Source organism: Solea senegalensis, linkage group LG10, assembly GCF_019176455.1.
Source record: "Solea senegalensis isolate Sse05_10M linkage group LG10, IFAPA_SoseM_1, whole genome shotgun sequence".
Taxonomy (NCBI): domain Eukaryota; kingdom Metazoa; phylum Chordata; class Actinopteri; order Pleuronectiformes; family Soleidae; genus Solea; species Solea senegalensis.
Window position 1 is genome coordinate 14,849,357 of NC_058030.1, and position 27,052 is coordinate 14,876,408.

General features: G+C 40.1%; 3 protein-coding genes and 1 long non-coding RNA gene across 4 annotated transcripts; 2 read left to right on the forward strand and 2 right to left on the reverse strand.

Annotated features, from left to right (window-relative positions):
• Nucleotides 1-9: 9 nt before the first annotated feature.
• Nucleotides 10-4,836, reverse strand: galk2 (galactokinase 2). Its single transcript, XM_044035407.1, has 10 exons — nt 4,472-4,836; nt 4,311-4,399; nt 3,691-3,814; nt 3,479-3,572; nt 3,200-3,346; nt 3,023-3,121; nt 2,368-2,520; nt 1,807-2,017; nt 1,443-1,644; nt 10-527 (listed from the first exon to the last, which is right to left on the reverse strand). Exons 1-10 carry the CDS (start codon nt 4,522-4,524, stop codon nt 320-322), a joined length of 1,380 nt encoding a protein of 459 aa, XP_043891342.1. The 5' UTR covers nt 4,525-4,836; the 3' UTR covers nt 10-319.
• A 386-nt stretch (nt 4,837-5,222) lies between these two features.
• On the forward strand, nt 5,223-19,755 carry cep152 (centrosomal protein 152). The gene is made up of 28 exons (XM_044035403.1): nt 5,223-5,595; nt 6,185-6,294; nt 8,884-8,990; nt 9,108-9,168; nt 9,261-9,581; nt 9,701-9,833; nt 10,106-10,246; nt 10,650-10,789; nt 11,178-11,378; nt 11,469-11,616; nt 11,730-11,821; nt 11,912-12,069; nt 12,188-12,389; nt 13,139-13,243; nt 13,331-13,461; nt 13,555-13,683; nt 13,768-13,903; nt 14,021-14,206; nt 14,315-14,575; nt 15,185-15,316; nt 15,396-16,025; nt 16,279-16,354; nt 16,674-16,841; nt 16,929-17,010; nt 17,264-17,346; nt 17,867-18,023; nt 18,135-18,238; nt 18,313-19,755. The coding sequence occupies exons 2-28, from the start codon at nt 6,208-6,210 to the stop codon at nt 19,086-19,088; spliced, it is 4,947 nt and encodes a 1,648-aa protein (XP_043891338.1). The 5' UTR covers nt 5,223-5,595; nt 6,185-6,207; the 3' UTR covers nt 19,089-19,755.
• On the reverse strand, nt 10,284-12,268 carry LOC122775510. The gene is made up of 2 exons (XR_006361116.1): nt 12,204-12,268; nt 10,284-11,398 (listed from the first exon to the last, which is right to left on the reverse strand). It is a non-coding gene; the product is annotated as an uncharacterized LOC122775510 (long non-coding RNA).
• Nucleotides 19,098-26,703, forward strand: LOC122775869 (very long-chain acyl-CoA synthetase-like). The gene is made up of 11 exons (XM_044036072.1): nt 19,098-19,102; nt 20,250-20,890; nt 21,762-21,971; nt 22,055-22,210; nt 23,035-23,159; nt 23,279-23,473; nt 23,562-23,652; nt 23,875-24,073; nt 24,153-24,250; nt 25,502-25,632; nt 25,748-26,703. The coding sequence occupies exons 1-11, from the start codon at nt 19,098-19,100 to the stop codon at nt 25,922-25,924; spliced, it is 2,028 nt and encodes a 675-aa protein (XP_043892007.1). The 3' UTR covers nt 25,925-26,703.
• The last annotated feature ends 349 nt before the right edge of the window (nt 26,704-27,052 follow it).

Genomic DNA, 27,052 nt, shown 5'->3' on the forward strand with positions numbered 1-27,052 from the left:
CACATCACATCTGGAAATATGTTAGATTTATTTCTTCATTTTTTTCCCCCCATAGTAGTTCAAACGCTGATCACAAATATATTAATAAAAGATGACTCTGTGCATTTTATCGTTTATGTTCTTACAAATTAAACATGCAATTGATTACAACCTATTAAAACAGAGTTTAAACAGTAGAAAATTTAACTATACAAAAATAATAATAAGAGAAATCGTGACACAAAACTCATAATCCCAATGTAAGAATTAATGCACCAGTGAAATTAATTTTAACCCTTGTATTCCTTTTTGAATACTGATGTCATAGCTTTGATGAATTTCACTCCTCAAGGAAAATTGCGGCTCCTCCGCCCGGCTTTGTTACAAACAAACTCTGTTTTTCCATGGCTGCTCTGCGTGCATCAGGGAGGTAATACGCCGCTCTAACTGCCTGCAAGAAAGATTCCACCTTCTCACTGGGAACCATGGAGACAGCACAGCCGCCCCAACCTGCTCCTGTCAGCCGGGAGCCCACAGCCCCCGACTTCCTGTAATGAAGAGAAACAATGGTATATGGAAATTAAAAATGGCAGCTTCAGCTTGTGCTCCAGTGGTGATATCACAGTCAGTTGCCACTTTATGCACCAATACCAAACTTCGGCTCTGCTGTAACAATTCCGGCCAAACGAGTGAATTTGGAAAAGAAATGCTTGGCTCTAGCATTGATGATAAAGCCAGTAGGGGTCGGGGGGAAAAATCGATACAGTGAAATATCATGATATTTTGAGTAGCGATATTATTTCTTGTGAAACAACAAGTATCGATTTTATTCAGCATTACATTTTTTAATGTAATGATGTTACAAATAAACATTAAACTTTTAGTGGATTTGCATAAAAACAAATCAATTGACCTTTCAGTCCACTGGATGGTGCCAAGTGCTCACTCTCACTACAGTAGAGCTGTTGTGTTGTGTCCATACAAACATACAAAGATGTTGAGTTTCTGTTCAATTTTCATGTCCTGAAACAACATTTTGTCAAATTTCTCATTCATCCAAGTTTGTGCTGCATCAATCTACTCAAATACAGGCAAATGTTTGAGGTAAAAGTGCTGCACAGTTGCAGAACAATACATGACAGTATGACAGTGACAGCAAACAGCGTTAGACCAAGCCTACGGCAAAAATGAAAAGAAAGAGTTATTCTCAGCAAAACCTGCAATTAAAACATGCGATTCAAACTATTATAAAAGTGCTAAAGGGATGGGTCTTATAAAGATACATGTCACAATTGGCCTGTTGTGGTGTAATGGACATTGGGACATTTAGTTTTTACACTTGCTCAACAGATCATTACTTCACAGTGTAATGGGTCATCTAGATTCCTATGTACTGCCTTGACCACAGAACCATTAGATGATCTGAATGAGTAAAGTGAGATACAGTATTTTTTTGTACTCACAGGCAGATGTCCACCAGCTGGTCCAGTTCAGGACAGCTGCACTCATACAGGTCTCTGCAGCTTGCATGGCTCTGGTTCATCAGCTCTCCCAGTAGCTGTATGGACTCGGCAGGTTTAGAGTCGCACACAGTCTTAAACTGCAGCACTCGTGCAGCTTCACCGTACACGTGCTTGGCTCGCTGGTGAAGCTTAAAGTGAGTTACTGAGACAAGGGTGGAGAGGCAAATGTGTTATAGTTAATCATTTCGGGGCATTTATCTCAAGAAAAGAACTTCAAACAACCAATTATCAAATTATCACTGATTAATTTTCTATAATGCACTTTCACACAAAAGCATTTTCAGTGGATGTGCCTGTATGTTACCATGCTGAGTGTTGGCGCTCAGGAGTTCAGTGGAGAACTGCTCTGAGGTGACGCACAGCACTTTGCAGATCTCTTCTCGACTGTACGGCTCAGGATGTAACACTTTGTCCACCAGAGCCAGCATCTCCTCCAGGGAGGTGTTAAGTGCCTTCTGAACCTCAGCCAGCTTCATCACACTGCTCGGGTCCAGGCCCTTCACCTGGGCCAGCATCTGAATTCACACCAGACCAGAAAGCTTTTTATCAACTTTTGACGAAATACTGTGCACTTCTTACTCCCATATGTACAAGATTGTAGATGTTATTGTTAACAGCAAAACATGCAAGATTATTTACAAATTAAATCATTCACTTACAGATTCTATGACGATTAGATTAGGTAGAGGTCCTTTACAGCTTTTCACTTTGATTAATAAATGCATAAATCAATCTAAATTTAGATAGGAAATACAATAGAAACTTTGAATTTAAAAAAAATGATTTAGATCATTTTTATCTTTATCTTCATTTCTACCTTCATCTCCAGAAACGGGTTGAGAATCAATGGTCTGGATCAGTGTACCTTTGTGGCAATTCGACACTCCACCACACGGATATTAAAGTGAGAAGAAGCAGCTTTGTTCATTTCCACACAGCAGTTGGAAATCACAAACATGGCCCCATCTGGGAGTTTGACATCAGTGGCTCGCAGAGGCTGGAACTCTATCAGCTTTGCCTGTGATACAGTTGAAAAAGTTTTACACTAATAAGACAAGGTGTCAAGTAGGGGTGGTTCAAAATATCGTTTTGGTGATGTATCGTCATCCCTCCTCGTGCAATACAATAATTGATATGCCCAGGGCAAATATTGATATTTTAATTAACAAATGAAGGTGCTCTAAAGTAAACAGTCCCTGCCAGTTTCCCTCGCCGGGTGTCATGATTATCACAGAATCGCTGTATCGTGATATTTTTGGTATCGTAGACCATGTATCGTATATCGAAATGTATCGTGGGGCACCCTGTGATTGGGCTGGGCTGGGCCATGGTCAACACACCATAGCGGTGGCAATTATTTAAATATATAACTAGTTTTCAACTACTGCAGGAAAATACCACATATGTCACCTCTAAAATACATATCATTATCTATACAATTAATATCTCTATATTAATGAACAAGAAAATCAACCTGTATCAATTGTTTGGCCTCATGTACATAGGGAGAAGCTACATACAGTTCCTTTCTCAGCCAGGAAAGAGATGGACTGGTCCATGCCACCTCCCTCTGTTCCAATGTAGCGCTCACATTTGGCACATATCTCTGCAAGTGCCACCTACAGGAAAAATGACACTATTCAGAAGTGTAGATGTAGTGTTTTGAAATGCCATGCTTCAGTTGTAAAGCATTTTACCTTGGATATGGATTTCTGATTTGCCTCCATCGTTGCAAGGCCAGCACAACAAACTAAAGCGCTAGAACTAGACAGGCCAGAGCTCGGAGGTATACTTCCATCAACAACACACAACATCCCTGATAGACGAGTGATTCCAAACTTCTCCTGGTAATGAAAACACAGCAAGCAGGAAGGTTAGTTAGAGTTAAACTTTATGAACAGAAGTAGTTTTGTTTTGGTTCGTTATCATAATTCTGCCCTTGTCGTGTAAAGAATGATAATTATAAAATACATTACCTGAATTCCTTTAACGCCACAGAGAAAATAATAATGCCACTTTGGATTGTCTTTGTCGATGGCGATGTCCTCTGAACACGACACAGTGAAGTCCCTCCACAGTGAAAAACAAGCATTCACAAATATATGATGATGACAGCCATGATAAAATTAACCAATAACACAAGCAAATATCCAATTTCAGCAGTGATCACAAGTGTTGTATGTCTCACTTGTATTGAGGAGTAGTGTTGGCGAGCTGGATCGTGCCTGAAGTGTTGACCGTCACAGCGACCAGGATACTTTGCTCAATAGCCATTGGAAGCACAGAATAGCCACAGTAATCAATGTGCTCTCCTGTTCAACAAAGAAGCGATACAGAGAATAAATGTTTCAAATGACAAGGGCTCACACTAGTTTGTGTATTTGTAGACTAAAGCTGGCAACAGCCATTATTCACAACTCACTTTAAATCTGATTTAAAACTATATCTAGGTTAGGGATGCACAATATTGGACTTTTTGCCGATATCTGCCGATAAACCCTATAACAATCAACAATTTGATGATTAATAAGAATTTGTTGCAATTATGCAGAGCCATATTATAAATTTTCATAAACATCAGGTCACTGCAGGACAAACACAAACACTGCTTCAAACACTTCAAAAATAAACACGCCTATTTAATATGCAAAGATGTCTTTCTACTTTAGCAAGGTTCCATTAAAAAAGTTGATGATATAGCTGTTGTGTTCGCTTGTGCTTTTAGGCATATTTTACCTGCACCGTTGGAACACAATTCTGATTTCAGACAAATCAATCAAAATTCAAGTTCGTTGTCTAAAAAGTTACCTATCAGATTCACTCTTCCTGGAGCGCGTGCATAGAAGAGAGGAGATTCTCCATACTTTGCTTCAAAGGCACTTTTCAAGTTGTTCAGCCTGGAAGGAAATAAGGAGATCAATGAACTGTCACACATACACTTTTGTTCTTCCTCTGCCTACAACACTCACCTCTCATCTGCAGCAATCGCAGTCTTTATCTTGGGGGGATTTGTCATTGCCATGTCTACCAAGCCTAAGAACAGCAGCTTCGCTGTGTATGGCTGGATGTCCTGTTTGACTGGATGTGCTGATCCTGGTCCTGCTCAGCTGACAGTCAGTCACAGGAGGAACCAGTACACCAAATTTCGGCAGACGTAAAACGAAGCTGATCTCAATTCAGTTTCATTGTTGGTGAAGTCGTTTTAGTGACAGTGCAGCTGACTCTGAACCAGTTCCCTCCACACAGTCTGCTCTTGTACATAAACACGGAAGTGAAAGCAGTACAGGGGCGGGGTTAACACGTGAGCAACAGTGAGCACACATCCTGTTACATTACATTACATTGTTCTCCTTTTTATTTCCTTGTTTGTTCTTGAATACGATTGACTGTATACTTTTGTTTTGAACTAAAATATATTAAAATTAAGACATGCACTTTTCATCTTGTTTGTTACGTCTTTGAGACATTTACAGGCATAAACACGGGCCATGTCAGGACCAGTTGTCCAAATGAATGGAAGTCAATGTAGCTATATGAGGACCAAACAAACGTGTAAACCATACGGAGTGAGGATATTATGGCCGGTCCGCACACCTGTAAAGGGCTTTTGGGGGGGGTTACGATTTAGTTTTAGGTTTAGGGTTAGAATTGGAGGCTAGGTCTATGAAGGTCCCCACTATGACTGAAGCGCAAACTTGTGTGTGTTGGGGGTGTTGGCGCTGCTAATGCCCGCGACTTTTCAAAGAGGGCAGTCCGCTGTTCTTAAAGAGGACGTTCCATACTGTATCCGCTGCCGGTTGTCTGTTTAATTTTCCTTACAAAGATTACGGAATGATGACATTCACACAGACTGCCATAAAACGCACACAGGCTTACTAACATACCATTCTGAATGGACGAGTTTGCCGGAGGTTTTTTCAAAGCATGGCCAAGTCACTTTTTCAGCGTTAGTCGGACCCGTTGTAGTTGTTGTTGCTAAGACAAGCTAACATGGCTAGTTAGCTAACGTCAGTGATTTGTCATGTAAATGCCAAATATTAGAAACCCCAACGTCGCTCAAGTCAAGGAAACTGCGTCCCATTTTCATTGACAGGTAAGCTACATGTCTGTTTTTTTACTATATGAGGCAGTGATAGAACTTTAACCATCACATACTGGTTAGCTTTAGCATTAGATCCCAGTATTGTGTTCGTAACCACAATAGTATGATGCTTAACCTGACTTATCAGGTTATTTCTGTCTACATAAAAGCCTTTGAATCTCAATGTCTAACATTGCATATTAGAACTTGAATATTATTATTTATATTTATTCAAATTAACAATAGTTATAATTGAGTTACAGATCTACAATTTATCGACAGTTTAATTAAATATATTCATAAGAACATTTGTTATTTAAAAAAAAGAAAAAGGGTTTTAAGATATCCAAAGACAAATTATGTTCTGGATATCTCAAGTCCTCATTTTTACTACAGAGGAACTGAAAGCTGTCCAATCCAATCCAACTTTATTTATAAAACCGTTCAAAAACAACAGCTGAAACAAAGTGGTGTACATCAGAGATAAATAAAACAATAAAACATCTGTAATACACCCCAGCCTGCACACTACTTTCTGGTTGGTTGTTTGTGTTTTCCCTCAATTGACAGTATTTTTCCCGTATCTCTTTTACCATCACAGCCTACACCTGGAGTCTGTGCAACATGTCTATTGACTTTGACAGCGCTGCTCTTCAAACCCAACATGAAGAGGAAGAGTATGACCAAGAGGACTATGCCAGAGAACAAGAGGTGCATGATCACTCTTACAGCACATACACCACTGTGAACATGATTGGTTTATGTGTGTGTTTCATGTGTTCTGTTTGTTTTGTGCTTTATGTGCAGCTGTGAGTTTTGTCAACACATCCCAGATTGCTTGAGCAGGGTCAGATTATTTGTCAAACATCAGCTAATATAAAGGTCCAGAGAGAAATGAAATTGCTGAAAAATACTATAAACTGTGCTATGTGAAGTTCTGTAGGTATTATATTTTGGTAATATGAAAGACCTGCAACTAGATTTTAAAACAGGTCCTGCAGTCCAAATTTAACACTGGTGAGTGTCCCCCTCCCTCTCCACCCCAGCAGCCCAAAGTTTCCAGGTATTCCAAGGAACCAATGCCACTTGAACTGAAAGCTTCTCTGGTTGCTGATGACAGAGCCAGGCCAAATTTAATAATCATATTTAGGAAAGTTATTACATTTCTTTTTCTTCATTACTTTTGATTACCTTTTACATTTCATTCATTCTATCTTGGCAGCTGAAGTCATTGATGTCATTATAAGCCACATTAACTCTCTGCATGTTGCTGTTTCTGAATGATTGCCACAAATGGGCAGTATGTTGTGCACTGCAGTATGCTCTAAATCAGTCTTTCCCAGACTTTTCCTTGGAACATTTGTGCATAATTAAACATTTCTAATCGACTATGTTTAGTATCATTTAGTTAACAACTGATATTATTCTGGATAGGTAAACCACCCGTTTGCAAGAGATATTACTGTATGATTGATAAATTAACCAGCAAGTAACCAGAAAGTATTCAAAAATCAGTGAGCTTGTTTTAATTGTTAAAAATACTCTCAAATGATTAATCAATAATCAACATAGTTGAATTAAAATAGTCTAATTTAGTATTAGTATTATAATTAGATCATCTGCAATTAGAAGGGGGTTGATGTGAATATTGCCAAACACAACACCTTGTATTGTATGCATTTACCTGCTGTGACAAATATTAGTTATTGACATTAAAACTGAGGCATAATATTGGCACCTTATCATACACTATTAGAGACATAAAATGAATCTGATACAGAATTACCCCATTTCACCTGCATAGACTATTGAGCAAATCAGTAAGCTAGCCCCTTACCGTAACCCAATTCTAACTCTTTTATGTTGCAACTTTAAGACATACATTTTTATGATTTACTATTAAAAGCCTTGGAACCACGTATAAACCACACATTTGTCTATTTACTGAAAATGTGTCTGGTTCCCATTAGCTATGCATTTTTTGGTGCTTTAGTTGCTTGGGTTCTGATTAGAGTTTGTATTGTTTCTTTATGGGGAAGCATTTAAAGTGTGCACTGTTTGAATTTCACCAGCAGCTTCACAGCTAAAGTGCCGTGCTGTATTATAACTCACACCTACATGTCTGTTGCACCATGAACCTGAGCTATTATTGGCTCATAGAAAAAAAAAAAAAACCTCCTTTCAGGTGTGTCACACTGAAACTAGCTCTGCCCTATGTTTTTTCTTACTTTCCCTCCATGAGTTTGTTTGAGCCCACTCTTGCTTGAGCAGAGCAAGCATGAAGAAACTGAATGCCTTAATAATCAGCTGCCTCACCCAGAAGAACAGGACTTTGAATATTATTTCTTTGCATGGATTTTATTCCCTTTTGATATGGGCTATTACACACGACAGGGAAGTGTCACATGTTTGTCTCCGGTGATTGGAATGTTTCTGCTCCAGTTAACCTCTCTCTATATATATGTTGTCTAAACAATGAACTTCTTTGGGAGCAAAACACAAGAATGCTACTGGGAGCTGAGAGCATGCCAGGCACATTGGATGGTTCTCAGTGAAGGTCTTCAGTGCTGAAGTAGAATTTCTTCAGTCTTTGTACATGTGTTAGTGGGATAATATGGGTCTTTTGGTTTTGGACACAGTGGATGATCTGAGGAATATTCAACAGTCCTTATGGGAAGTAAGTCCTACAGACTCTACTTGTTCTGCCCCACATGGCTGGTTGAAACTGTCAGAGAATTTTGTTTTTGTGTTGGAAAGAACTAACGTTTTAATTTAGGTATACACAACATATTGTATTGTTCACTGTCCTAGCTCCCAAATGGTGGAACAAACTCCCCATCGACATCCAGACAGCAGAAAGCCTTATGACTAGCACTTTATAGTTTGGCTTACTTGAAGCTCTTACTTACTTCAAGCTCTTGTTTGTACCCACATGTTTAAATGCACTTATTGTAAGTCGCTTTGGATAAAAGCGTCTGCTAAATGACATGTAATGTAATGTATGCTGTGAGTGTTGAAAATGGCTTTATTTCAGTCATTGCTTCAAAAAATGAAATACCCTAAATGTTAATGAAAAACATTTTAAAAGCAGCACACCCTCTCAGTTAAGAGTCTTCATACTTACAATAACACACATTTTAGATCAGTTGGTTTCTTTAAGCAAACATGCCCCCTGACACATTCTGTTTCTCCATCTGTCAGGCGATTGCTTCTGTCCTTTTTACAACAAATCTATGTTACTTTATTACTCGGTTGCGAAGCAACCCTGGTGACTCATTTCCATGTGCTGTTTTTCTACAGCTGCACAAACTACTTACAGACCTGCCTGATGACATGCTGGAGGATAGCAGAGACTCCACCCCAGAGTTGGAGTACTCTACCTGCAGTAATAAAATCACTGTTAACAGGTAACGCACTTGATGGTGCTGCTGAGACACTATTAATTTCAGTTTTGGAGGATGTGACACAGGCAGGTTTACCAGGGCATAATCATTTCTCTGCTTTTTATTGTTCTCTTTACACAGTCCACAGTCAACGTGGGCTCAGCAGTGGTCAAATCATCCAAAGTCGGCCTCTAACGAACAGGTTGTGTGTTGGTTTGTTTTCACTGTAAATTTTTAGATTTTTAAACTTCTGAAAGATAATTCAATCCCTGTTTTTTCAATAAATGTCTGAAGCAATATGAAGCCAACTACAATCAAGGCTCTCATGATGAGTTTACTTATGAGGATCATGCCGATCAGATCAGTGGACAGCAGCGGCATCTTCAACCTCACACCTGGGTCCAGCAGCCAGAGGATCACCAGTACACCCAGGGCCAGGACTACACCTACACCAGCATGGGCACAGAAAAATCCACTGAGACTAATGAATTCTCCACAGAGTTTGAGTGTAAACCATACTCTCAAAGCACCAACAACCATGTGGAATATAATGGGGAAGGAGGATACAGAGACACACAAAGCCACGGGGACCACAACGCCAGGAATCAGTTTCAAGTGAGTAGATAATTTAATTACTGCAAACCACTAAAGCGACAGCAGGGTCTTAGGTTGGTGTGAATTGTGTGATATTGAGTGTTGTGTTATTTTTTGCCTTTGCTTTTCTAAATTTAAAGCCTGGAGCTGGAGTTGTAAATCAGTACAAGGCCAACTATAATCCTCATCAGCCAAAGATGTTTCACTCACAGGCCACACATCAAGGTGATCAGTTTGACCATCTACAAAGAGAATTCCTCGACTCAACACAACGTGAGTACTACTGACTTTATTAGTTGCTGAGGAATTGATCTGAGCGGCCGTTTGCTGAACTGGCTGAGCAAATCTGTCCGGGTGAAAAATAGGAATCTGAAATATTCTATTGCTTTCACCTGCTCTTGCAAGAGTAATAACAACTCACTCAACTCTCAACTTCAGTTATGTGGACATATGTGCAAAAAATACATTATTTTAATTATAAAGTAAAAAGGTACCAGCCATATAAATGATCTTATGAGTGTAAATAGTTTTGTGCTGTGTTTCAGAAACTGCTGACAGGGAGCAGCTTGCACAACTGCAGGTTTTGAACAAAGCTCAGCAGAGGCAAATTGAAGACTTGGAGCGAAAACTGGAAGATTCAAGGCGCAATATGAGATACATCGATCATCAGTTTGCAATTGTCAAAGGTACTTTTCACAGTTTTATCTTCTAAAGAGGCAGGTGTGAGTTGCACTTCACTTTATTGCGGAACATAATCAAGCTTGTAAAATACACTGGTCTTATTTTTTGATATTTGGAGGTTTGACTTTTTATGTTGCATGTTATGACTTATTGTGGAAGTCTGTTTGACTCCTTACAAATGGGTTACAGTCTGTGTGTCTTTGTATTATAGTAATTTATTAAGTTTGGTAATGAAAATGGTTTAGTTTATGTTTTCACTCTGTGACATATCTGCCCCCCTGTGGCTGAGAAGAGGCCTTGCTCTGTCTTTAGAAACATTGAGTCCTGCACTGGCCCGTTGTGCCCTTGTTCTTTGATGGATGTGCTTCCCATGAGACCGTTTTCATCATCATATTTTGTCATCAATAGATGAAAAGGATGGCCTTGCAGTAAGTCTAAAGGAATCAAGCAAATTGGTTGAGGAGGCCAAGGAGAACGAGGTTCATATGCAAAACAAAGTGAAGGCAATGGAGCAGCAAATACAGATTCTGACTGAGAGAGACCATGAGGTAAGTTCTGTGATGACACACACTACCCTAACTTTTCCTGTTTCCCTTTTAATTGATTAGAGCAAAGAAAAAGACAGTGTTCAGTACATCATTAATGAAGTGGATCTATGGTCTCTATAGGTACAGTACAGGAGATAAATGCAATGCAAATCAAGCTGCAACATATACATTTTGAGAAAGCAATAATTAGCAATACTTGATTTCCCTAATGCTTTTAAAATAAATGTAGTGGTAGCTGCGCAGGCCCAAACATCTGATGAAACTTAGTAAATATCTCACTAAAATGTTGAACTTTGTATTCTATATCAGGTGTCAAGGGCTCACTGGAATAGGCAGCATTAATATCTTAACTGACAGTTTAATAGCATAGTTTTCCCTTTGCTTGCAGAACATGAAAAAGCAGAGGGTGGCTGAGGCGGCAGTGGACAGTATGAAGCAGCAGATGTTGGAACTTTGTCGTTCTGACACCCTGTCCAAAACGAGAGAGCAGCACGACAGGGACCTCATTGTCATCAGAGAACAGCACGAGGTTGTACTGTTGGCTCTGCAGCAGAAGCTGGACTCTGCCTGTCAGGCCCTGAGCGAACAGGTGAGCAGCTCTTCTGTCTTCTGCGGCAAAGGAAAGTTACATTAATGCAACAACAGGCTAACCAATATATTCTGCCACTGTTACTTTCAGACCGATGTCAATCAGGGGTTACGAGAGCAGGTGAAGAAGTTGGAAAGCCAGAGAGAAGAGGAGCAACTGGAGAGAGCCAGAATTATCAACACTCTCACTCAGAGCCTGGAGGAGAATCAACAACAGTGTGCCAAACTACTGCAGACAGGTGAATACAGGGGTCTTTATCTGGACTTCATTGAACAATTTCTATGCACTGATCTTTAACTTTACCAGTGTCTAAATTGTAAGTTTTATCCACTGTGGTTCTGTTTTCTTCAGGTTCAGTGCAGGAGATGAGTCAGATGCAAATTAAACTACAACAGGCTCAATCGGCCAAGGCCCTGAGTGAAAACATGAACAAAGCCTTGCAGGTTTGCTGCCTGCTTTTCTGTTCTTTTCTGAATCACTAACCAAAAGACTTTAATTGATGAAACTATTTGCTTTTCTGTTTTATTCTGAAGGAGGATCTGGCAGATTTAAAGGATCAGATTTCTCTGTATGAGTCTGCTATACAACATGGTGTCATTGCATTAGACCTAAATAATGACTGGGAGAACCATCTGTCTGAATCATGTGTGGATTTAGGATTAAAGAAAAGGAAAAATGGCACACTTCACAGGTACACCTTAGTCAATGATGTTAGTGCTAGCATATACCGTGACCTTGTCAGTTCATTTAAAATTTTAGGCTCATGATTCTTTGAGCCAAAATCTAATTTTTCCCTACTGATTTGTCAGCACGGCCTTGACTCACCTGTCAGACTCCAAGCTGCCCAAGGACGAGGCTTTACGGCTGCTGCGAGTAGAGATGCAGCGCTGCCTGGGAAGTCTGAAGGGGAAGCGGCAGAAGATCAGTCAGCTGCAGGAAGAGCTCCAGCACTGTCGGAGCCAAGTGAACGAACTGCACACTCAATTAGATGAAGCCAAGCTCAGCTCTTCGGTGAGAAATCTGCACTATATGATCAGACACTTGACATAATCTCGATCTGCTGGCTAAGATGTGTAACATTGTCCAAGTAGATTAGGAATTTATTAAAAACAAATAGATCAATTACATATTTGGATGTTTTCCCACAACATGTTTCTACTGGACTGGAATAGAAAGGAACTCATTATTGTGTTGTTAAAGAATAGGCAACTCAAACCTGGTGTAAATAGTGTGTGAGCATAATGTATAAATATCTTCCTCCTCTTCTGTTACACCAACTGTCCTCATGTCCTCCTTCACAACATCCATGAACCTTCTATGTGGTCTTCCTCTTTTCCTCCTGCGTGGCAGCTTCATCTTTAACATCCTTTGTCCAATATAATCACTATCCCTCTTCAGCATGTGACCGAACCATCTCAAACTTGCCTCTCAGTTTATCTCCAAACCATTCAACCTGAGCTGGCCAAACATGATGGCCTCACTACTGTCTGATAGACCTTCCCTTTCAAATTTGCTGCTATCCTTCTGTCACACATCAGCCCAGACACTTGTCTCCACCCACTCCACCCTGCCTGCACTCTCTTCACATCTTTCGTGCACTGTCAATTGCTTTAGATGGTTTACCTCAGCTATTTAAACTCATCCCTTTTCTCTACCTCTATTCCTTGTATTTCTCCAGACTCTCTTCCACCTGTCCCCTACTCTCACGCCAGAGCATAATCCATAAACCTGTTTTAAGAAATGAAATTGCATGTCTGCAGGTCAGGGAGAAAAGCCAGATGAAACATTTAGACATGACTGGAGAGTCTCAGAAGGATTTGATGAGATTACAGGAAGACAAGCGACACTTGCAGGAACAAGTGGAGGTTAGTTGCAGCTGATTATTACAACTCATCGTGTTCTTTGTTTTTGCAAGAAATCATGAATGATGGTTGGTCTGTCCTAATTGTTAGGCACTGGAGAAAAATAATAAAGAGCTCAAACAGAGTGAGGAGAAGGTGAGGTCTGCCAACTCAGAGCTGTGCACTAAGATGAGGGAGATGATCCAGGAGCTGGACCAAGAAAAACAGGAGGCTGCTGAGAGGTAAGACATGGAGGATGTTAATGACTATTATAATTTTTTTCTTTAGCAGTGCTTGTTTTGGTTCACGTATACAATCATTGTTTCTTCATGAAGAGCTGAGCGGATTCATCAGCAGTATAGGGACGATGTGGTGAACCATGTCAAAACGGAGCTCATGCTGGAACATGACGCTCAGCTTGAACAGCTGACTGAGCAGCACCAGCAGCAGGTCCAACAGTTACAGTAAGCCGTCCACTGCTGCCACTCACAACTTAAATCAACCTTTGCAAACCTTTCCTACTTGTAAACACGTGTCTTCCTATACAGGACCCAGCTGTCTGAGGCCAATGATAAACTGTTGGCTGTACAAGAATGCTATATATCTGTGTGCAAAGAAAAGGACATGCTCGAAGAAAGAACGCAGAACAAGGACGAGGAGGAAGCTTTGATCAGAGAAAATGAGGTATACAAATAATGGACCCTGTGTATGGAAAGTTTTATGAGAAACAAATGTTCACATGATTCTTATATTTGTCAAACAAATATTGAAAAATGATTTGTTATTGGTTGTTCTTCTCAGCAAAAAATGAGAGAGGAGAATGATAGAGCTGTGGAGAAGCTGAGGGTGGAGCTCGAGGCTCAGCATCGGGCGTCACTAAACCAGCTAAAAGCTCTGTGGTCCAAACAGAAGGAGATAGAGATCCAGCAGCAGGTGAACTCTCATGTGGCCTCAACCAAGGCTGCCTGTAAGGAAGATCTGCAACAGGTATGTTTTCACTTATTTACTAACCAGCTTATTCAAGTTCTATAAGGAACTTGAATAAGAGGAACAAGGAATTTGACTTAGAAACATTTTTGTCCTGCTTCTGTACAGATGGAAAGAACTTGGACCCAGAGGCTTGAGGAGGCTCGGAGAGAGAAACACAGAGAGACTGCTGAAGGATCCTGTCAGACAGATGAGGTTGAAGGGAGAGGTGTGACGATTACTGTTGGGGAGCTGAACTCCAGGCTCCATGCCCAGAAACAACAGTTGCAACTGGAAGCTGATAAAGTGAAATGCAAAGCTCTGGAAGAAGCCAAGAAACAAACCCAGCGAGATCTTCAAGAAATACATCTGGAGGACATGGCCAAGCAGGTCACTGGGCTGTCTTATACATATAATTCTCATCTAGAGTTGGATAATGATTCAAATATATTTTTTTATATAGCATTATTTTTGATGTTACTTTTATGGAATCTTATGGAAACAGAAAGACATGTTATTGATGCCGACCTGCAATTGAACATGGAGCAACTTTCTGCTCTCCAATTTATTCCTGGTATTATCAATGCTTCAATTAAATTAGTTGCGTCTCTTTTAAGATCTTCTTAACATATCTTCATTCATTAAACAAGCACCATCCTTTCAAAAAACAACACAAAAACACACACACACACACACACACACACACACACACACACTGTCTCTGGTCGTGACTTTGTGCACACCCCGACAGCCAATCATAAATACTTTTAGACAGCGACCTGCTTTTTTATTGGCTTCAACACTGATGAGATTGACTCCTTAGGTATCGAAATTTGATATTGAATGTTGGCATTGATGTTTGATACCAAGCCCTACTCTCACATTGGTACTTATTGTCTTTCTTCTGTAACTTGAGGACTCCTCTGACTTGTGCTTCTATTATTTCAATAGGTCAGAGTTAGTAGTGAACATAGATGTGTGTGTGTGTTGGTGTTACAGGTCGAAGGTGCAGTGACCAGAGCATACAATCACTGGGTTGAGGATTTGGGTTCATTACCAGAATACCAAGCATCTCTCCAAAGAGAGAAGGAGAAATGGGAAGAACAACAGGAAAAATGCACTGAGCAACAGGTACGATCATTTTTATCTATTTACCACATGTCATGCCCCTTTTCTGTTGTTATATTGTGTATTTCTCCTAATGTTTTAGGTAACCCAGGCCCTGAGGGAGGCAGAAGAGCAATGGCTTAAAAAGCACAATAACCAGCTGGAGGAGCAGAGTTGTGGAGCGGAGAGGATGGAGGAGCTACAAGAGGAAGTGGCAACTCTCCAGAGCCAGCTGGAGCAAGTGAGGAGAAAGCAAGCCGCCCTGCTGAAGGCTGAGCTAGCCGGAGCTCGAGCAGCATGGAACAGAGACAAACAGCAGGAGATCTCAGTCATTCAGGCTCGCAGTGAGCAAGCGCACAAAACCAAACTGCAAGAGCAGCAAAAGAAGCTGGAACAGGCTTTGGAGCAAGCCAGAGATGATGCCGAACTCCAGAATAAAGAGCTGCTCCTGCAGATGGAGGCCAAGCTTCAGGAGACTTTGAGGGCCCGAGAGGAGGAGTGGAGGTGTCGGCAGGCAGAGAAGAGGCAGCAGATAAGGAGTGACCTAATGACGGAGCTTCAGTCTGCGCTGGCAGATATCCAAGCACAACTTCTCAAAGATTCCAGAACTGATCAGCAGGAAAGTGACAACCCCAGGAGGAGCAGCGAGGATCCATTAGCACACATGATCCAAACATCCTGCATAGACATCGTCAGCAGAGCCGTAGCTCAGGCCAAGAAGGAGTGGAAGAGAGTGAGTTGTTACTGACTTTTCTTCTCGTCTATGATTAAATGAAGTGGTGCCATCTGTCAATGGTTTAACAGGACCGGTTAGCTCAATGGCTGATTCATTTGCAGAGTCTGCAAAGGTTAAACTGTAGCAGTGCATAGAGCTGGCAAGGTTATGTGCTGCAGCATTAATGTATCACTGATGTGAATGTGTCTCTGATCTCTGGGAACGTTTCAGCTGATTTTACCTTCATGATTTAATTTCTGTACCTTTTTAGATAAGTGAGGAGAGATTGGGCCGTGTGCTGAAAGAAACACAAGAACATCATGAGAGAGAAATGGACAAAATCCAAAGTATGTCAGCACTTTTTCAATCACAGCTCATTTAGTTTCTTCTTATTTTTAACAGTGTAAATTGCATAGAAAATGCAAAGAAAATGATATGCTTTCATACATTTGCATTGTAATAATAATAAAGATCTTTACGTAGCACGTCTTATTAAATGCTTCACAAATTTAAAACCACTTGGTAGAAGACTTAAAATAAGAACATGAAATGAAACACAGTAATTTGAGCATAACCAAACAATGGATAATAAAAAAGTTAAATTGTCAACAGATTTGATTAACCCATCAACAAATTGACTGAACAATATTGTCCACTACTGTCCAGACTCTTTGTCTCAGAGAAAGGAACTGGCTCGTTGCAAAAAGGAGTGCACGGAGACTTCAAGTAAACTGCAGAAGAAGAATCAGGAGTTGCAGAGACACTTGGAGAAGGCCTGCCGTCAACTGCAGCACAGTGTTCGAGAACACAAAACTGCCATGCAGCAACTTAAAGGTATATTTATTCTATCCATTTTAAATGATCTCCAAAAAATGACATTCTCTGTGCCTCTTTGTTGATGGGATACACTGTTTTTCATAGATGAGCATGAATGCAGCCTACAGAAGGCAAAGCAGGATTATCAGCAGCAGCTAGAGGAAGTGAAGAGGGTCAAAGAAGCGAGGTTTGTGTTGTTTTTATCATTTCTTAGCTGGTGTTTTTGTTTGTAGCCGGCACATATTTCAGACCATAGGCCATAACTTACATCCCCAGAAAATGTAATCAAAATGCATCCTTTACTTTTTGAGGTACACTGCTTGCAATCAGACAAACATATGTGTGTAAAAACAACCTCCTTGGTGAAAGTAATAATAATACATATGGAGTGCTATTTGTTTCATCATTAACATCAATATATTTAATGTTCTTGTTCACAGGAGTTCTGATCATCAGCAAAATATTCAGCAAGGCCTCGAAGAGATGAAGCAGCAATACTTATCCACTGTAGAGAAAATCAGAGGTTGGTGATTATTTACTGATTTATCATCTTTTTTTCAGTCAGGTAATGTATAGAGTCAGTAAATTATAAGGACAAGAAAACAGGAGGAAACAGGTGGGGAGAGCTTCATTGGTATAGGAGCTTAATCTTCACCACATTCAGATTCTCCAGAATGGATTTAAGAATGTATGACAGGCAGTTTGAAGATTGAAGGAAGGTCCTGTTTGTTTGTAAACAGTCCCAGTTATGCATGTTTGCTAATTATTAACGTCACATCGTTAGCAACACATAGAAAGTGTACCCGTTGGAAAGAGAAACAAAGAAAAAACGACTCTGGTATGAACAAATCTGCTATATCACAGTGAAACTCAGACACTGATTTGAAAGCTCAGAGTGACTGCATACGAGTTTGAAAAATATTAACGTGCTAAATTGATGATAGTAGTGTGTGGTGTGCAAATACCAAATCATCTCCTCTCAAATGTTCTTGGTAAAAAACAGATTATAACTGTGATGTTTTTTGTTTTTCTTTGAACAACAGCGGACATGCTGCGTTACCTTCAGGAGAGTCGGGAGCGAGCAGCAGAGATGATCCGCATGGAGGTGCAGAGGGAGAGACAGGACACTGCCAGAAAGATGCGGCGGTATTATTTGACCTGTCTGCAGGAGTTACTGGAGGATGGTGGAAATACCACAGGGCAAGAGGCTATACTTGTCACTTGTTTGTTTGTTTGTTTGTTTGTTTGTTTGTTTGCCTGCTTCACCATGACTCCTCAGGCTAATTAAATTGATTTTCTCATCTTCTGCAGAGCTGAAAAGAAAATAATGAATGCTGCGAGCAAACTGGCAGCTATGGCTAAAGTGCTGGAGACGCCCACCAAAAGTAAATCTGGAAAGAACTACAGTTTGCCAAGTGAGTCATTTTTTTCGAGGACTGCATTTTCTTTAAATATCAATGTGTTGTTGATTTGTGTTTTGTATTGGCAGATTGTTCAACTGCTATATCAACCACTGGCTGCGCTCCAGGGAGAATCGCAGGCTCCAATAAGAACCAGCTTGTCCTGCCTGAGCTGCCTGAGCTGCCAGGCATCAGAGCAGCTGAGCGATCCCACAGAGAAAAGACGTCTGTGGATACAGAGCAGAAAGCAGCCGCAGTGGGTGCTGCAGCAGCCTGGACTGAACCTGTGAGCCACCAGGACACTCATGTATGTGGGAAGGAGGAGAACGTAGAAGCAGCCATGAAACCTCAAACTTCTGCAAACTCTGTGAGGAGTAAGACCAGGAAACAGTACCTGCAGGAAACAGACTCTAGCACAGCGGACCACCACCAGGACTCGGAGCAACAGACCAAACCTGCTCTCATTCAGGAGGCTCCCATTAGAGACATGAAACGGGTGGACTGGAGCATGACCAGCAGCGACTCGGACACAAGCTTCCACATTCCCAGACTCTCCTACTCGGGGAGGAAAGTGGAGCCAGTGCGGCCGTTCTCTGTTTCCGCTACCTCAGCCGGCGACTTACGAGAGTTTGGTGGCCTTTCTCCAGATGCATCTGACCTGACGGTTTATAACGATATTGTCAAGAGGACACCTCAAACACAGACCTTAAACTTTGCCAGTGTGAAGACGAGTACACAGAGAGGACCCATCCCTGGCTCGGAGTCTGTGAAGCAGCAAGACGTTTGTTCTGGGCCTGTGTTCTCTGAGCTGAGACAGCGGCAGCAGGACAGCGGCTTTGACAGTCCTTTATACCAACAAAAATAAAGGGCAAGTATGAGGTATCATAGGAAGATGAGCTTAAACCTTATTTCTGTTGCCAAAGAGTGCCTTTAATAGTGGCTTACAGTATATTTTGTGTGTGTGTGTGTGTGTGTGTTAGAATTAATGTTTGACTTACTGGGAAATGCCTTAATTCACTTTGTTGTGCAGGTTGGATGTGAAGGTTAAAACCACTTCTGCATGACATTTGTTACACATATTGTAAACCTGTTCCTGTCAAAAAGGAAAGTAAATGGTGTTCTTTTAGGGACATTTAATTCAGATTTGCATGAATATTCAAATAGGTTCTTATAAGATAATGTCCATGAGTGTCCAGGTGACTCTCCTTCGATATTTTACTATTTACATACAAGATATTAAGGAAAATGTCTTTGTGTCCAAAGCCCCAGTCCTGCCCCCACTGAAACCTTAAATATGGCAGCTTACTACCACTGTATAAAATTTGGTCCACTCCGAGGGATTTTTCCTCCTCGTCATCACTTTCTCAGCAATGCAGCTTCAAGTATGTTTACATTTTCATATTTAAATAGTTTTTATACTACTTTTATTAAAGACATATGCTGTGCATAGCTTTTAAATGTTTTATATGTTTGTACATTTATTTGTTAAATGTTTTGTGTTCTTTGAATAAATCTCAAAGTTTTATTGCAAATTAGGAAAGAATCATTTGTTTGTGATGGAAGCCAAGGTTTAAGATTTAATCAAAAAATGTCTTTGTCTTTGTAATGTCCACTAGGGCTGCTCTTTTATAAGAAAGAAACTAGAAAAACTGATTATGTGTGGTTTGTGGACAAAAGAAAAAAATAGTTTGAGGGTGTTGAGATTTAGGAAACACAGATCAACATTTTCTGGAATTTTGGAACCTAGCAACTAACCGATTAGACAAAATAATTGAAAGAATAACTGTTAGTTGCCACATGTCCACTGGTACACATTCAATCCTATCCACTATAATTTACTTTTTAGAAGAGCTCATTCTGGAACATGGCAAACTGTCCTTTGACCTAGATTCAAAACTAACCGCTGACACAAATGTTGGTCTTTTCATTGGCTCTCATTCCTCAAAAGTAAATGTTCAATTTTTACAGTTGTAAACTAAATATATGGGCTCTGAAGCTCTGACCTCACAAAGCTATGATTCTGAAGAAAACCCCAGAAGAACACACAAATCATTATAAAGGTTAAACTTCAGAAAACCAAGACACTGAACACAACAGATTACACACAACATAGTTGTTATCCTCCTCCTCCTCCTTTCCTTCAGCACGAAAATTTAAACGAGAGCCATAGTCCACTACACAGTCCACTGGTCACCATGCTCGCCTGCACAGTGTGCGCAGTTGGACTTGTTCTTTTCCTCCTCCTCTTCATCTTTTTGCGCTTCCCTTATTTTATCCAGGATGTCCGCTTCGTGCTCACCGTCTTCAAATCCAGACAGAGCATTTTAAAGTACATGAAGACCAACTACACCATCCTGGACGCGTTCCTGGACGCGGTGAAGACGCAGCCACACAAGCCGTTCATCCTCTTCAAAGATGAGACCTACACCTACCGGGACGCGGACGCGCTCAGCAACCAAGCCGCCAGAGTGTTTCTGCAGAGCGGACTCGTCAAACAAGGCGACACGGTAGCGATGTTCCTGGGGAACGAGCCGATGTTCGTGTGGCTGTGGCTGGGTTTGGTGAAGATTGGCTGCTCCGCCGCTTTTCTCAACTACAACATCAGATCCAAGTCTCTGTTACACTGTTTCAACTGCACCACAGCCAAAACCCTGGTGGCTGCTGCAGGTGAAACAAATTCATTGATTCTAGTTTATGTTGAGAAAAAAAGTATAGTCTCCAAATTATATACAAACTCAACGCAAATACTATACAACATTGTAAATGTTGAAAACTAAGAAAAATCAGAAAACAAATGTTTTTTTCCCTTTGACTGTTTATTAAAGGTTCATATGAATTAACAAATCACATCATTTAGATTTTGTAGGGTTTGGTGTCCCAACTTTTTTTGGGGGAAATTGATTTTTAAATCCCAAAACCCACAGTCATAAAAAAAAAAAAACAGTTAAATAAATGGTTCCTAATTTTCAGTCTTGCTGGTAAGCTTCAAGTTGTTGTTATACTGCATTATTATTATTTGCTTACGTGTGTAGACATTGTTTGCACTAAAATTGTAGCCTTTCATCTAATAGTTCATGTATCTATTATTTAGATTAAAAATAATCTCTTACATGTATACAACACCTGTGGTGCAGACACAAAATGGAGGTAGAAGACATTCATTATCAGTGTCTTATATTGTAATGATGCCACTTTTTTAAGGCCGATCTGTTCGGCCAGTTTTGTTTTGTCCTCCATCTGTTAAAATAGAAGTTTGTGTGGACAAGTGATTCGACATTAAAAGACATTACATACAACACATCATTTACTGGTAAGTAATGTTAGATCACAGGGTAAGGTCTGTTTTGGTAATTACTCAGAAGTCCACAGGGGGTGATAGAGGTTCCCAACTGGAGCTTTAAGATTTTTAAGATAAACGACTAACCTCTGCTTCATAATCTATAAAGTAACTCACTGTCTTCACTGCAGGGAAGTAAACACACCAGTTGCTGCTTAGGATAAGGATTAAATCAAACCTTCTGATTGTTTTAATTTCCAGAGTTGCAGGACGCTGTGGAGGAGATTCTGCCCAGTCTGTTGGAGCAGCAGGTCACAGTTTACATCCTGACTGACAGATGTCAAACTGCAGGCGTGCAGAGCTTCACCGACAAAATGAGCCAGGTTTCCTCTGGGCCTCTGTCCAAGGATTTAAGGTCACATTTGACTTTGCAGAGTCCAGCAGCCTACATATACACATCTGGGACAACAGGTGACCTACATCAGGTGCTGTCATGTGCACGATTACACCGTACAAGGAAGCAAATGTAAGCAATTGTGGTCTGTCCTCACCAGGTCTTCCTAAAGCAGCAGTGGTCCCACATGTCAAAGTGTGGGCCTTGTCCATGGTTCAGCTTTTCTCAGGAGTGAAATCCAACGATGTGATCTATGTCACCCTCCCTCTGTATCACAGCACCGGCTTCCTTGGCATCACTGGAGCCATTCAGAGGGGTATGTGTGCTTTTGGGTAAAGGTTTTTGTTGGCTTAAAACTGTAGTGTTGTCAAATGATATCACTCAATGCTGATTAAGCCTATCAGCTTCACATTATTCCCACTTTCTTAGTATAGTAGTGTTTCATTTATCTCACCCAGCGACGGATGGAGGCACAACAACTACATAGCATTAGTAAAGTGAGGCAGCTTCACACTGTTGGACTAACATGCTCCCTAAACCACTGTCTGACCAACTGCCTGCATGTGTCACTCACAGCTGCTGCTGCTGTTCGTGCACCACACAGCTCCAAGCTGCCTGGATACAGTCTAGATGAGTAAGGCTACGTTGAAAAACAGAATCCATGATCAAGGATTATTGCAGAAACAAATCTAATCTCATGTCTCTCTTCTCTTTATCTGAGACAGAAGAGGAAGGTCATGTAGAGTGTTTTGGTAATTATTCATAAGTCCTCAACAGATAATATCAACAGATCCGGGTGAGGGTGAGAGCAGCTGGATGTTGCTGCCCTATATCACAGTCCAATTGTAGTGAATGATACATTTGCTGGGAAGTGTTTTGGATTATGAATGAGGTTAATCTTAATATAATTGGCTGTTTTAAAACTTCTTCTCAGCCTCGACAGGACGAATACGCAAAATTGGGATTGAGAAGGATTGAGAAACCCTGCTGTAGAGCTCTGTAGCCACACAGGCCACATTAGGTTTTTCTATGTAGCCAAGTGTTTTGTTGCTAAAACTGTAAAATACAAAAAGAAAAAGCGAACTTATCACCCACTGTATCCTTTATGTCTGTCCTTTGTCACCCTGCTGGTTTTCATAGGTATCGTCGTGGCACTGAGGAGCAAATTTTCTGCCTCTCAGTTTTGGGACGACTGCAGAAAATATGACGTCACTGTCATACAGTACATAGGTGAAATTATGCGCTACCTCTGCAACTCACCAAAGGTTTGTTGTGTGTGTGTGTGTGTGTGTGTGTGTGTTAGGACTCACACTCATGACAAATTTAAGTCACCAGAAAAACAAACCTGACAAAAACCTTGTTTCTGTGTTTTGTTTCCTAACAGAGACTCAGTGACCGCAGACACAAAGTAAGACTTGCAATAGGTAACGGGATCAGAGCAGATGTGTGGAGGGAATTCAACAGCAGGTTTGGAAACATTGAAATCAAAGAGCTTTACGGTGCAACAGAGGGGAATTTGTTTCTGATGAATTACTGCGGCAAAGTCGGAGCTGTAGGACGAATTAACTTCCTTATCAAGGTGGTGGTTTTTGCTTGACATTTTACATTATAATAATTATATGATAACATTATTTAATTAACTAAAATTGTTTTTTATTGTCTTGCAGATGCTTTCTTCATATACTGTGATCAAATATGATGTCGATAAAGAGGAACCGTTAAGGGATTCATCTGGTTTCTGCATAGAGGCTGACAAAGGTGCATCTTTGATGTAGACTATAGATATAGATTATAGAATTTTAAACTTTGTGTCCTCATATTTGACAATTTTAGGCCAAAAAAAGGAATTGGATAATAGATAAGTAAAGGCAGACGCTTTTGTAAAATCATCATGTAGAGAAATTGTGGACATACTTTACATTAGAGTTGTTCTTGTTGTTGTTGTTGTTGTTGTTGTTGTTATATGTGAACTTTCCACAGGTGAGCCTGGACTGATGGTGTCTAAGATAACAGTAAAGACTCCGTTCAGTGGTTATGCTGGAGACCTGCAGCAGACGGAGAAGAAGAAGCTACATGACGTCTTCAAGAAAGGAGACACGTACTTCAACACGGGCGACCTGCTGTGTGTCGATGAAGACAATTTCATCTACTTTCACGATCGAGTTGGAGACACGTTCAGGTGAGTTCATCCTGTGTTTCAGTCACAGCCAGGTACAAACATGATGCATGATGTTTTTTTTTTTTACTTTTGTCAACAGGTGGAAAGGAGAAAATGTGGCCACTAATGAGGTGGCTGATGTCATCACACTGGCTGACTGCATCAAAGAAGCCAATGTGTATGGAGTCAAAGTGCCAGGTAAATTTCCTCTCACAGGTGCAGCATTGAAAATAATAAGGAAGAGCAAGGACAGACAGATAAACTTAGTTAATATACGACGCGTATACAGGCAAAAAAATCCGGCTTAAAGCAAATGCACAGATTCTCCTCTTCGAGCATTATACAGTATATGGCTGAGTACATATGGAATTTTTTTTTCAGGCATGTGATTTTAAACCTAATATTTAAACCCTTTGCTACTTTTTTAATCATTCAAATTGGGCGAGGGGGATTTAGGATTTAGGTAAAAAAACATTGATATGAATGAATCAAAATAAAATACGTTTCCACCAACAAAAACTAAGCACATTTTTAGTTCGTTTTAGTTAAACGAACTAAACACACAATTAATTTTAAGTTAATTGTCAGGGTTTTTTGTACTTTACGTTTTTACTTTTTTTTCAGTTAACAGTTTTTGTAATTTTGTTATTTTTCGTAAACTATAATAACTTTGTCCTACACAACAAAAGTCTGTCTTTTTCATGTCGGCCATGTGGAAAATATCAGTGAGTCGACCTTTGGTTCTGTGTGAAAGTTCAAATCCTTGTGTGGATACAGCCTGTGCTTGGGCAAAACTTAGACAAAACCTGCGTTAAAAAAAAAAAAAATCAACTGGAGGAAAGGTCAAAACAGAGCTGATAGCCTAAATTGCAACACATTATTGATGTGCAACTCATTTCAGAGTGAACTTTATCAGAGAGAACAATGAGGGTACAGACTAACACAGTGATTTGTCCATCATGTTCAGTCTATGTGAACTCTGACGCTATTCTGGCCAACAGCTTCACTGAATATAGGTTTATAAGAGACAAATAAAGGAAAGAATAAAGAAACATCTGTACGCATATTAAAAACACAGGTAAATAACCTAAAACACACTTGAATTTGAATTATCTGTAACATAGTGCGTCCTGTGGTTGAGATTCTGAACAACTGATAGCACATTATACATACATTCAAACAAACAAAAAACAAAGAGTCTCTGTTTTCTTATGCCCTTTGTCTGACTGTGGCTGCAAAGAAACCCTCCACCTGCACTTTGACTGTTAATGTTTAGACGAGTTACACTTTGAGGACAGAAGACAAAGTGCAAAAAAGTAGCACATTTTGCAGTGTTAACACCTCTCATCCTCCGTTCAGTTTGACATTGTCACAGTTTTTAACATTGCTGCCTCTAACTACTCGTAACTACTTGTTTGTTTGTTAAATGTGTGTTTGTTTGTTTTGCAGGTCAGGAGGGACGAGCTGGAATGGCTGCTGTCACTTTACAAGACGGACACAAATTTGCCACCGCCGACATTTATAAACACGTGGAAAACTTCCTGCCGACCTATGCAAGACCACGCTTTATAAGGATTCAGGTGCGTTTTTTACAAAATATTTCATGATTACTATACAGTTAAGAGCATGATTCCATTAAATAATGTACAAATCTATTTACTTTCATATTAATTCATTGCACTGTGATTGTTCCAGAGTTCGTTGGAGGTAACGGGCACGTACAAGCTTATGAAGACGAAGCTGGTGGAGGAAGGTTTCAACCCAAATCTCATAAAAGACCCGCTCTACTTTCTGGACAACAAAGAAAAGGAATATATTCCATTTACACCGGACATTTTCAATGACATAATGTCAGGAAATATCACAATTTAAATTCTTTTAAATGGAATTTAATATTCACACACAGTATGACTTTGTCACACATGCAGAGAACATGTTTGTTCCTGCTGCAATGAGACTGATGTGAAGTATATTATAAAATATACATTGACAATGATTGCAGAGCAACTGTTGCTTTAAAATGTGAAAAAATTCAAGTTTCCCCATTGAGAAAACAGCTGTTGTTGTTCACACAGCAACTTCTCACTGAGATGTGGATTCTGTTCTGCTGGGGCTGTCGTCAGTGTAGGTGGTGGCATCTCTGCCCTGTATACAATACAGCTCTCTGTGTGTGACTGCTGAGCATCTGGTGTTTGATCCAGCCCCCCCAAGGAAGCACAATAATAAAATAACAAAGAAAAAACAACAACTAAAAATGCTCTCACTTTCTCATTCTTCAGTTTGATATGCTTAATCACCAATGTTTGTCCTTCTGTTTAAATAGAACAGCAGTCATTCTGACAGTAGGAAAGTCACAGGTGTAAATAATGACAGCTGAGTTCCATTTAGCGTCCTCACTTGTGCATACCTTGCCTTTTGCCCTATGTCAGCTGAGATTGTCGCCAGCGCCCCCCACAACCCTCATGTGGAGGATAAATCAGTAGAACATGAGTGAGTGAGTTTAAGGGTACATACTGGTTCACTGATCTGAACACAGCCATTGTTAATGTGATTGATAACATCTGTTCCTTTCCCACTGAAGCACATCAACAAGCATATGACCTATATAACAAACTATACAAACAAATAAAATATAAGAGCAATTAAGACTACAAAAGAATGCACCTTTGTCTTTTAAAAAAAGGGAATAAAACGTCTATACACTTCAATGTTTGCTCAGCTTTAGCTTTGAAATGAAAGTTTTCTTTTCAATGTAAATTGTGATTATAAATACACCTCGAACCCAGGTCTTCTTGCTGACCACTACAAAAACCGTGTGGCCCTGGATCCAATATCAGACATATAAAAATATAGTATTCGATACAATACAAAAATCCTATATACAGTATGTATAGCATGGTTCACTATGCACATGCTGTAAAAATGTGAATAAAAATCAGCAAAAGCATTTTAGCCAAGTCATGTTTAAGCTGTTTATCTTCTTCTTTTTGGGAGAACAAT

Bases quoted from the DNA above. Each gene is read 5' to 3' on its own strand.
- galk2 (XM_044035407.1), bottom strand. From the start codon at position 4,524: ATGGCAATGACAAATCCCCCCAAGATAAAGACTGCGATTGCTGCAGAT. The intron at 3,122-3,199 runs GTAAAATGCTTT...TTTTTCCTGTAG, and splicing joins ATCAGAAATCCATATCCAAG to GTGGCACTTGCAGAGATATG. The intron at 528-1,442 runs GTGAGTACAAAA...TCTTCATTACAG, and splicing joins CAGCTGGTGGACATCTGCCT to GAAGTCGGGGGCTGTGGGCT.
- cep152 (XM_044035403.1), top strand. From the start codon at position 6,208: ATGTCTATTGACTTTGACAGCGCTGCTCTTCAAACCCAACATGAAGAG. The intron at 10,247-10,649 runs GTACTTTTCACA...TGTCATCAATAG, and splicing joins TCAGTTTGCAATTGTCAAAG to ATGAAAAGGATGGCCTTGCA. The intron at 13,904-14,020 runs GTATACAAATAA...TGTTCTTCTCAG, and splicing joins CTTTGATCAGAGAAAATGAG to CAAAAAATGAGAGAGGAGAA.
- LOC122775869 (XM_044036072.1), top strand. The intron at 20,891-21,761 runs GTGAAACAAATT...TTTAATTTCCAG, and splicing joins AACCCTGGTGGCTGCTGCAG to AGTTGCAGGACGCTGTGGAG. The intron at 25,633-25,747 runs GTGCGTTTTTTA...TGATTGTTCCAG, and splicing joins CACGCTTTATAAGGATTCAG to AGTTCGTTGGAGGTAACGGG.